This window comes from Heterocephalus glaber, unplaced genomic scaffold (assembly GCF_053883595.1).
Source record: "Heterocephalus glaber isolate CG9 unplaced genomic scaffold, H.glaber_assembly_v1.0 deba00001764, whole genome shotgun sequence".
Lineage (NCBI taxonomy): Eukaryota > Metazoa > Chordata > Mammalia > Rodentia > Bathyergidae > Heterocephalus > Heterocephalus glaber.
In genome coordinates, this window is record NW_028258461.1 from 10,273,625 (window position 1) to 10,285,306 (window position 11,682).

Consider the following 11,682-nt stretch of genomic DNA (forward strand, 5'->3'; position numbering starts at 1 on the left):
TTAGTGAAGAAAAATAGAGTAATATCTGGACACTAGAGGATTTTTTTGACCTTTTTCAACTTGGCATGATAGGAGACATAGTGCTTGAGCTGAATCTTTATTGTGTACCTGTATTCCGAATTTGGCCAGGAAACTGTCCTAAGATTTGCTTTGGAAATTGATCTGCAATTCCTTCAATCATCCAATTTCTTCTTTGATTACTTAAAGTAGGAGCGCCTTTCATAGTTATCTAAGTCTCCTTTTTGATTATGGATATTTTGTAATTGTCAGTTACTAAATTCAAATTAAGGTGAGCTTTGAAGGGTAAAGTTGACTTCATCCCTCACATAACTAATCTATTAAAACTAAGGCATGATCACTTTGTTTCTGCTGGGGGAAGAGAATTATTAATATATTCTTACTATGTAGTGTGTATTTCAGTTATTTTCAGCATTTATTGTTCTGCACAGAACTGTATTCTTTGGACTTTTGCATGATGATATTGCATCTGAAACTAATGTGGGAAATGTGATGATATTCTCTCTGTGTAATTTATGATAACACTAACATTTCAAATGTTGTTTTAGAATTATTGATAAATGGATTTGATCATTATAACCATCGACCTCTCACGCTTATCTTCTCTTTCTTTACATATTCATTTTAGAGGATGTCTTATATCTTAAAGGTAAGGGTAGAACAATATCTTTGGCTTACAGTGACATCATAATGTTGTGCTGTAACCTTTGATGAATGAAGCTTTCCCTCATGCTTGTATTGTCCTTTGTTATAATTGATGGCTAAAATATGAAGATGCAATTCTGACATGTAAGTACTTTCTTCAAAAAGTAGGCTTATGTGAGATACATACAAAGATGTCATCTTATATGTAATGCCTTAAAAGTACCCACTTTCCTGTTTTTTTAAATGCAGTTTTTGTCCTGTTCTTTTTGTCACATATGAGTTTCTCATATCTGTTTTCCAGTCTAAGTAGATCACTGTGGCTAAATAAGAGAAAGTCTTTGTTTCATATATTTTAAGGTAGTAATTATTATCTGTGCATCATGGAAGATTAGGATAAAATAATCATGAGGGTTTTCCCCCTAAGTGTAAGATTCTAATCTGTTCACTTGGATATTGACAAGAAGCATTTCTTTTCAACTTTTTTCATATGACAAAAGAAAATCAGCAATTCCCACCTCTGTTATCTACTAATTAAATATGACTTTATACATATATAGTTAAACTTGGCTGTAGATATGTTACTCCTGACACCAAAATATTTATCAGGAAATCCTTCATTTGGCTCTGCTCTCAGACTTTAAGAAAATTACTTAGTCTCTCTTCCTTAATTTTTCCATTTGATAAATGAAAATTATATTGTTCTGCATGGGATTGTTGCCTAGGAAAACTCATTGAAATAGTTTTGAAGCTCTTAGAAAAGTGATAAACATTAGTGGTAACAGTTGTTCCTTAATTCCCTTAAAACCATGTTGGTAAGAAACACCAACCCAGTTAGGAATACTCTTGCATTTCAAGAGTTAACATGCATTACTTTCCCTGCAGATGATCCCCTAAAGGCCTTTGGCCTCCTAGAGAATCTGCCTAGTGTTCAATAGACACACTCTCTTCTTATTCACATCCCCATGGCACTTAAGCAGAAGGTGTCATTGCTTCTGTTTTATTTAACCTTGTAGAGTTTGTCAGAGTCGTTTATATTATGTATACTGTTAAATTTTGATGCACTCCTTAGACTGTCGGGCTGAGAAGCATTCTGTTTAATTTCATTTGCTCTATTTTGATTTGTTCTTGGGGGAGAATTGTAATTTATTAAGAAACCTTTATCCTTATAGGAGTCCAGTAAAAGCCCCAAAACAATGAAGAAGTTTCTTCACAAAAGAAAGACTGAGAGAAAACCATCAGAAGAGGAATACGTGATCAGGAAAAGTATGTGTTTGTACTTTCTGAAAGTTATTTATGGATGAACTAAAATGAGAATATTTTGGAAGCAAATGATTAGAGCAATTTGTTCTCAGCATCATCTGTTATAAAAATGCATGGAAAGGTTTGGTCACCTCTATGAATCTTCAGTAAGCTGATTCCCGCTATACTTCCTGTCATCTTAGGCAGATAGCATCTGTGCCATTTTCATGATATAGAACGTTGCACTCCACTAGAAAGGCCCACTTGCTGTGGACACATTTTTCCCTCAGTTTCTGATGCTTGAGATATTTTCCTGTACAGAGATAGACTAAATAAACATGAAGACTGAAATCCTACAGAAGTCTCATGCTGAGTGACATTCTTAGTTAGCCAAGGGAATTAGCCTGTTGGTATCCAGAAACAAGGCTTTATTTTGAGTCAAATTGGAAAGTCAGCCAGCCAATCAGTATATACCTAGGTGCCTCTAAGGCCATGAACAGTGTGCCTGGGACACATGTGAAGGAGGAAGTGATATCTTACAAAGATGTGGCAGGACTGTATCAGTTTAAAATCTAATTTAGATCAATCTTTGCTGGACTCCAGCTTCTGCATGAGCCTTCCCCACCCCATATTTGAGTGGGCACATCAGCCTTCTAACAGGGTGCTGCCATCTGGGCATTTCACGAAGGAGCTGGGGAGGGAAGGAGGGGTGAAGGACATTCAGTGCCTGAGCTGGCTGGTTGAAAAGATGGGTGGTGTTAATGAAGAAAGCTTCCTAGAGAATGAGAATATTGAAATTTAGAGCTGAGGAAAGTATTGGGTGACAGCTGAGGTCAGCACCAAGCCCAGTGCTGTGATTTAGGCCTCTAAAAGATGAGTGAGAGGAGCCGCCCATGCACATTGAGAGCCCTGAGCTTTAGGAGCAGATTCCTCAGTGCTGCCCAGACTCTGTGGGGTTGCTGCCACTCTTCTTCAGGAGGGCTGGATAGCGTTCTCCTGCCATTCAGAAACATACTGGTCAGAAAAGCCAGCCCTTGCAGTGCAGTGTGCTGTGTCATTGTGAATTCAACTCCACAGGTACGGCTGCTCTGGAAGAGGATGCTCAAATTCTTAAGGTGATTGAAGCCTACTGCACCAGCGCCAATTTTCAACAAGGTAATGGCTCAAGTGGGTTCCCCCAAAGTACTTTCTCTCACTTAACAAAATTTTATTGGTACATGTTTGCAGTGCATAAGGGTTACATTCATCATGGGGAGTTGGCACATGTACACCACACATCTTCATTCTTTTTACTTCTTATTCCCCTTCTCTCTTTCCCCTTCCCATTTGCAAAAGATCTAGCTCCCTGAGTACTCTCTGAGATGAATGGTGTTTCTTCTTTGCTGCTCACTGCCTCTTAAAAAAGCAAAAAAACAGTGCAGTTTGGGGTGGAGGGTGTGGAGAGCAGGTGACTTGGTGCAGGGGAGCAGCGCAGGACTGCATCTTTCAGATAAGGTGGTTTGGCTACCGCGAGGTTTGTTTACCCACTGTTGTTTTTGAGAGAGAGAGAGAGAGAGAGAGAGAGAGAGAGAGAGAGAGAGAGAGAGAGAGAGAGAGAGAGAGAAATGCAAGAGGGGAAAAATTGGAGGTGATACAAATGAAAAAAAATTTTTAAGTCATTTAAAGTACATAGATACCTTCAGCAGCACTAGTTAGGAATTAAAGAACCCAGAGAGTTCCTGTGTCTGTGAACTGATGCTAATCTCATCTTATAGGCAGATTTGGAAAGGAAGTTAAAATTATTATCTTTGATCAGCTGCATATTTAAGCAAACAACGCCTCACCAGACACAAGTTTCATAGTTGCCCTAAAACTCTGGAAATGTAGCTGTACAGCAGGGGCTGTTCAAAATGTACAAAATCTATCAGGGAGCAACCTGGTGATGGTATTACCCTGAACAACTTTCAGGTTATAAACTGAAAGCCAGATATAATATTTTCTGGTGCACCCTTGTACTTTTTAAAAGTTAGGTCACATGAATTACATCTTTTGTCTTTCATTCTCATAGATATTCAGGATAATTTAGGTGAGGTCTTCACATCTACATAAAAATGAATGCCCCATAATGTTCCACTTTGGACTGCCCCTGGCCAGTCACATGGCATGAGAGAGGACTTCCCAGGTGGCCTTCTTTGACATATTCTTTCAAAGTAGCACATCTCTAAGTCTCTCATGTGGAAGGCATTCACTGTGAAAGTCAATACATTTGTCCGTGAAGAGGGGACACTTTCTGCTTCACAGATAAAACCTGGCTGTGCTTTCAGACATGCCAAGTTCAGAGACCAAGTTTCAAGGAGTTAGGAAAGGAAAGCGAGGGTGAGTTTCATCATGAAAACTAGGATAGGAGTGGGGACAAAGGGACCCTAGAAGTAACATCCCCCATGCAAAGCTAACCTCAGCCCTCTCCCCACCCACCATTTCTTTTCACATCAATTGACTCCACCCATCTACTCAGAGACAAAGGTCAGGCATGTGTTCTGGCCTGAAGAGGCACATTCTGCCTCTCCCCTCCCTTTCCCACCTGGGAGAAGTCTTGAGTCATACTTGGCACATGGCAGGCCTTTTAGCACCCAGTGTTCCTCTCTCCCTCTCCAGCTGGAAGACCTGTTTCCCCAGAACTGAATGCTCTTGGCTCTTGCTGCATTTAGTCAGTCAGTCTTCTGTACGTTGATTAAGCATGGATGGTGTGCTAGTTCTTGGGGACAATGGAGACACATCTCACCTGAGGAAAGGGGGGAGCAGTCGGTGAAGGCAATGAGTGTACACACCACTGAAAGAGCTTGGCCTAGAAGAGATGAAGCCAGTGACTCAGGGAGACCAGAGCTGAAGCATTTGTGTTCTGAGAGGAAGGATCGGGAGTGAGCAGGAAGTTGGAGGTTCAGGACAACCGTTTTGTCAGGCCTGGTGTCTGTTCTGCCATTTCCTCTGTCCAAGAGCCTGGAGTCAGTCTGAATAGCGAGCAGTGAGGACACTGGCTCTTGATCCAAAGTCCCAAGTGACCTCCTTTCCCCCATAGGACTGTGAAGAGACAGAGGAGCAGAATGCTGCTGCCGAAGCCCTTCGAGCATATTGTGGCCCCAGCAGTGCTAATGTCAAACTGGTCTTTACTACAATCACAGAGCACCATAGCATGGAACGTGGCACGTTGTTCTTTGGAGATTTTCAGGGACCGAGTGGTCACTGGTCAGCCTTTTGCTCTGGAGGAAAGTTCAGGGGTCTTGGTTGAGGGCATGTGTTACAGGTGTTTCACAGATTTCTCTGAATGCAAAACACACCTCCCCAGGGATTAGATAATGCATTTGGCCACTTAGATTTTCTCCTGTAAGGAAGATCTAGTCAGTATCTGTTGGATTGTCTGCCTTCTGTGTGCAATGTAGCAGCACGCTACGAACAAAGACTGTGCTATCACAATGGTGGAAAGGAACGAATACCTATCGATAATCTTTAGTAGTAACTCTCCATGGTCCTCTTCTTGCAACCCTCATTTGTAGGTGCTCGGAAAGATTCTGTCCCACAAGTCTTACTCCCCGAGGAAGAGAAACTCATCATTGAAGAAACTAGAAGCAACGGCCAGACTATCATCGAGGAAAAGTGAGTTTAGTAGGCAACACTTTTCTTGCTTTGTCAGGGACTACATAAAAAGGCTGGCAGGGCCTCCAGAGACATGGTGCCTTGGGAGTGCTGCCTCCCTAACACAGGGGAGGAGGAAGGGAAGGAGAGGCACATGGCCAGAAGCTTCTAGACTGCTCCCCGTGCTGGCTGCTACCTGGCCAGCCAGGTCTCCTATAACTATTCAGAGCCCTGTGAATCCAGTGCTCTGATGGGTTGGGAGTGAGGAGCGGAGCACCTGTTTCCCTGGCCAGAGGGATGCCAGGATTGAGTCAGGGGCTGGACTCTCACATGGTTGCCTCATTTAAAAATCTTGCAGCAATCCAGTGAGAGTAGTGCAACTCTCACCCCTTTTACAGATGAGGGAACTGAAGTTCAGGGAAAACCCTGTACATCTCTGACCCTCCTTTCACAGTAGTGAGTGTGACCTAAAGGCAGGAAATCAGGTTAATACTTTACCACTCATGAAATCAACACAAAGTAGCCAAATAATTTATTTGGCTAAACGTGAGTCATTTCTGAAGTCAGGCCTGAATTTGCATAGGGTGGCACATTTCGAAGGGGCTTGGCATCGCCATTGTACTTTTATATCTGGCGTGTGAAGTGATACTGCCAAATGGTAAAGCACCTGGGCCAGAGAGAGCAGGCTGGGTTCAACTCCCGATTCTGCTACTCATTATCTGTGTGACCAGGGCAAGTCCCTGCACCCCTCTCTGTCTGTTTCCTTCGTTGGTAAATGGGAATAACAGTAATTCTTTCAGAGTTGTTGTGTGATCAGATATAATAAGTGTAAAGTCTAACATGCAATGAATAAGGACGGGTATACTAATTATTATTATTATAGATATGTTAACCTTCACAACCTTGAGAAGGTTTTAAAGACTGTGGCATTACCCCATTTTGTGTGTGAAGAAACTAAGACCAAGAGAGGATGAGAAGAAACTGGTTCCCCAAGGTTAGAAAACCTAGTAAGTGCAGAATCTGTAAACTCCTTGTCCAGGGAAAGGGGTAGAGAAGAAAGACTGTTCCACAACTGTGTCAGGGCACTTCATCCTCTTTTAAGGGGCGGCAATCTGTGGGATCTTTCAGAAGGAAAGCCCTAACTTTGAGTCACGTAGGGTCATGAAGGGTCACATTAGTAAGAAGGGCAGTGCCATAGTGCAGGAATGCTATGGAAATGCTACAGGAATGCTAAAGCTACAGAAATCAAAACCTCAGGACAGGAATCTTACACAGTTCACCTTATAGAAGCAGAAAGTAGGGTTATGGTTGCCGGACACTAGGAAGGGGTAGAGGAAATGAGGAGATGTTGGTCAAAGGGTGCAAAGTTCAGTTCCACAAGATGGAATAAGTTTTGGGGAGACCTAAATACAACATGGTGACTACAGTTAATAATACTATCTTGTATACATGGAATTTCCTAAGATAGTAGGTCGTAAGTCTTCTCACTGGGGACACACATAAAAATGGTGACTGTCAGGTGATGTGTGGGTTAATTAGCTAGATTTGGTCATCATTTCACAGTGTAAACATGTATCAAAGCATCATTATATATACCATAAATATATACAATTTTTATTTGCCAATTATACCTCCAGGTCAAAAAAGAAAACCTTTATTATGGGCCTGGTCTCTTGTTTTTTGGTCATAGGACCTGGAAGTGATTAGGGAAGGAGGAAGGATGTATAGGAGAGGCGCCATAATGCGGCACTAGAACTGCTAGGAAGTCCATTGCTTCCAGGACCTGTTTTTTTATAGAGCTAAGTATTACTTAATACTTCAGTGACAATCATTCATCTCTGGACTTTCTCTTCCTGTTCTAGGAGCCTTGTCGATACTGTTTATGCCTTGAAGGATGAAGTCAAGGAACTGAAGCAGGTAATAAAATATAAAAGTCATTTTCTCAGATAAAGAAACACTCTGTCTTCCTTGCCACCCACTGGTAGATGCTGTCAGGAAATGTCCAAGACTGAGGTGGTGGTGGGGATTTTTATTTTCCTTGTATCATCAAAGTCGGTTTTATTGATTTTACCACATGACCTTAGGTTTCAATTTCTGAGGCTTGTTTATATTCCTACTTGGCAGTTTACAATAGGTCTCAAACTTAGTTATAACTTTCCATTCCCTGACGTCTAAAAGGAGAACCCAAGAAAAGGCAAGTCGATCAAGGGTGTGTAAGTAACCATAGAACTATAAATCACAGTTTGTGGACCCCTCGGGAGATGTGGTCTGGTGCTCCTGCTGACAAGGGGGAGAGCGGGCAGGAAAGGAGAAAGCAGGTACAAGAAAACCACTCAGGAGATTGTTGCAAAACTAGGACGAGGCATGATGAGGTCCTGCACTGAGGCAGGTTAATGAGGCAGTGAAGGCGAAGGGCGACTCTGAAGGAAGCCACAGTGAGAAGTTCGGACATATGGGTTACTATGGCATGATGGTGGGATTAAGAAAGTACAAGGGTTAAAGATGAGGCTTTCCCCCTAGAGCATCTAGTTTGACACTGTGGTGCCTCTCATGGAGATCAGAAAGTACAGAAAGAGTTTGCAGGTTTGGGGGAAAGTTGAGGAGTTCACTTTAGGACATAATTAATATAAGGTACTTGTAACCTCTCAGCTTGAAATACCAAGCTGGAATTTGGGATTATGGGTCTAATGCTTAGGAGATGAGGTCAGTATCAGAGATATTTGGGAGGTCCCTTAGTAGACACTTGGGTTGAAAGACAAGGGACACTAAGTGAAAAAAGAAAGAAAGAAAGAAAAAAAGAAAGAAGAAAGGGGAAAAAGGAAAGGAAAGAAAGAAAAAGGGGACCAGGCAGCCAACCCCAGAGAATGCTTGGGTTGTCAGGAGGAAGAATGTGAATGGTTAGGCAGAGAGAGGTAGGAAGCACCAAGGGCTCCCTTGTCTTAGAAGCTGAGGATGTGGAGCTCAAGCAAGGAAAGTGTAGTCAGAGGTGAAGGATGGCTCGAGGACAACAGCAGGAGCCCTGGGACAGGTACAGTCTACTCGGGAACCAATGAGTCTTTCCCACCACAGGAGAATAAAAGAATGAAGCAATGCTTGGAAGAAGAATTGAAGTCAAGAAGGGACCTGGAAAAGCTGGTCCGAAGGCTTTTGAAGCAAACAGATGAGTGCATTCGAGCTGAATCCAGTAGCAAGACCTCGATTCTTCCATAAGCACCACTATGCAGCTGGGCAGAGTGTGCCTTCAGCGTGTCTTTAAATGTCTGGCTGGATGACTTGATTCAGTTCTCACTTGTTTGGCTTTTGTTTTGTGTTTGACTCTCTCTCTCTCTCTCTCCCCCACCCCCCCCACAATGTGTATGTGTTTACTTGGGTATTTGTTGTTTTTTAGTTATGGGTTAGTTGCTTATTTTTTCAACAGGGGAAAAAGCAGGAGGTGGTGGTAGTCATGGCCTCAGAGTATTCGCCATTCAATGAGAAAAGGAAAGCTAACACAGGCAGATGACTTCAGTGCTCTTCAGATGGCCTTCATTTGACAGTGCCTCTGCAATAGCTGTTACCATTGGGTCACACTTGGTGGCCTGGCTGCTATCTCAGGGCAGTGGGCCATGGCATATTAGATATGAACCTGACTTTCCCTTGAACACTTTCCTGTACAGCATCCCTCGCTACTTAATTTACTGAAGGTAAAGCTTCCTGAGTTTTAACCAGAGAAGGCAAAAGACTAACATATTGCCCAATAGTCTAGCTGCCCTTCCCTAGTCTGTGACATGCCACCCTTCAATCACACTTTTTTTTTTCTTATTGCCTTATATTGTCGCTAAGACCAAGAAAACTGTAGTAGTTGTATTCCTTCTATTCTGGTGTACGTTTAACTCGGTGGCACAGAAGTTGTGGTCATTCATGCCAACACCAAACCCATTGGCATTGGGCAATCCTCCTTACAGCAGTAGAGTTGACCAGCTCTTCCCAGTGCATGATAGGTCTCCTTCCCTAGCTTTCTGCCTGGTGTGTAAGTCTTCTATTCCCCAGTGCTTTCAAACAAGCATACCAAGTGGTGTGTAAAAAGGTATTAATGTGTTGTGCTTATTTTTTAAAAAATGTAGTTAGACTGTGAGTAGTTAACTTTACATTGCATATTCAAACTGTGACCTTTCATCCTACAAGACAGTCTGCATTGAGAAGATACTGTGCACCATGAGAAGCTGTAATAATCATCGGCCCCTTTTGAATAGGACTCTAAGCATTGTGTGCAGAAACATGCTGTTGGTCCAGTTTGCATAACCAGAAAGAAGGGGCTCCACTAGTAGCTGTGCTGGTTACTAAGCTGATTACTTGGAAATCTTTTATATAAGTTGCTTAATGAACCAAAGCATAAGCTTTGTAAATATCCCAGAAGTTAGAACTGAGGAAGCAGGTATAGAAGAGAGTCACCCAACAGTGGACATCCAAATTTAGCACAACTCAAAGTCGCCCCAGGGCTCTGGAATAGAGCAGTGCACCCCACTCCACCTCCCCTGAAGACAGAGGGCATTTGACTGGACTGGGCAGATTATTACAAAGAGAGGCAACAGGCCAAGAGGCTGATGCAAGTGGTCCTCCAAATATGTTTGATAGGTACCCGCAAGTGTTGGTTTTGCACATGTTGTTAAGAAACCAAACTTGAAACTTGAGACCTGCAGCTTGCCAAGGAGCCTTTTTTCTCTCTGGTACTGAAGGTCTCAAGGTTCCCTAGATTTATGGTACAGGGCTGTTGTTTGCTTGGTGAACAGTAGAAACCACAGCGTCCACAGACGACAGTGGACTCTTCTGCAGTGCAGCTTCAGCCAATAACACTCAGCCATTCCTGGAAGCTCAAGAATGAAGATTTCTAGGAATGGGTGTCATTCTGTTTTTAAATACAGGAGTTCAGCTATGACATCTTGCATCTAAAGATTAAAAACAGCAACAGTAATTACCTAGATGTTCACATCTGCCCTGTCTGTGATTAGTCAATGGCTTACAATAGATGTGCATACTCTATCTATAGGAAACACTTCTGTGATTACAAAATACTTTAGTTGACCGCTTAAAATATTGAAAAATCTTTATTTTAAAGTAATGTGTACATATGCATGTTTTGGAGACTGGGCCTTCCTGATGAGAGGCCCTCGGTACTCTGGATAATGAAGCTTCTGCAGAGTGCTGTCCGCGCTTACACACTAAACAGTAATTCAAAGGAAATGAAGCCATGTTAATCCGAGAGCAGTGTCTCATAGTTGTGTTGTTTACAATACTCTGTAAATGGGTTCCTGTTACTCTGTAATTAAATTGCTGCCCTTAGAGGCCTTTCAGTTTCTTCTCTGTCATATCCCTTCTTACACAAGCCTAAATTTTCTAACTTGTTTTTATTTTAAAAACTTTTAAAATTGACATTTTCAATGAATAAGAATAAACAGTGCTTTATAAAATAAGTCTTGTTTCCTTTTTTGGTAGCTGGTGTGAGGAAAGATTTCTTTTTAATTTTTTAAAAGCTGCCTTTTGTATTACTTGACTCGTAATTACAGTATGTATTTATGGGGTGTGGTGTGAAGTTTCAGTACATTTATACATTGGGGTGTGATCAAGTTAGGCTAATTATAGTATCCTTCACCTCAAATATTCACCATACCTCTGTGGTGAAGACATTTAAAATCTGTGTTGAAATAGCCAATAAATTAATTATTAGCTATAGTTACCATGTCGTGTAATAGGTCTACCTCACAAACGTAGTCCTCCTGTCTAACAGAATCTTTGGACACTTTGATCATCTCTCTATTTCCTTACTCCACCCCAGATTCTGGTAAGCACCATTCTACTCTCTCCTTCTATAAGTTTGACTTTTTAAAATCACACACAGAGTCCATTAAGTATTTGTCTTTCTATTCCTAGTTTGTTTGGCATAGCATAATGTCCTCAAATCTTATCCACACTGTTGCAAATGACAGAATTTCCTTCTTTTTAAAGACTGAATAGTAAAAAAAAAAAAAGACTGAATAGTAGCTCATTGTGTAGATATGCCACATTTTCTTTGTCTGTTCATCCCTGGTGGATGGTTAGGTTAACCCAGTCTTTGAACTATTGTGAATAATTCTGCAGTGAACATGAGAGTGGGGATAGCCCTTTGGCATACAGTTCCTTTGCAAATGGTGGGAG

At 41.8% G+C, this 11,682-nt stretch overlaps 1 protein-coding gene across 6 annotated transcripts in view; it reads left to right on the plus strand.

Moving 5' to 3' along the window:
* Positions 1-10,961, plus strand: part of Arhgef6 (Rac/Cdc42 guanine nucleotide exchange factor 6) — a 133,129-nt gene extending 122,168 nt beyond the window's left edge. For 4 of the 6 annotated variants that reach the window (XM_013078686.3, XM_087202127.1, XM_013078689.3 and 1 more), the window contains 6 exons: positions 647-667; positions 1,833-1,926; positions 2,980-3,057; positions 5,433-5,532; positions 7,374-7,428; positions 8,581-10,961. In XM_013078686.3, the coding sequence (XP_012934140.1) occupies positions 647-667; positions 1,833-1,926; positions 2,980-3,057; positions 5,433-5,532; positions 7,374-7,428; positions 8,581-8,721 (489 nt within the window). In that variant the 3' untranslated portion in view covers positions 8,722-10,961. The remainder of the gene's footprint in view (positions 1-646; positions 668-1,832; positions 1,927-2,979; positions 3,058-5,432; positions 5,533-7,373; positions 7,429-8,580) is intronic. The other 2 variants (XM_087202128.1, XM_087202126.1) reach the window with 1 other exon arrangement.
* Positions 10,962-11,682: the final 721 nt, after the last annotated feature.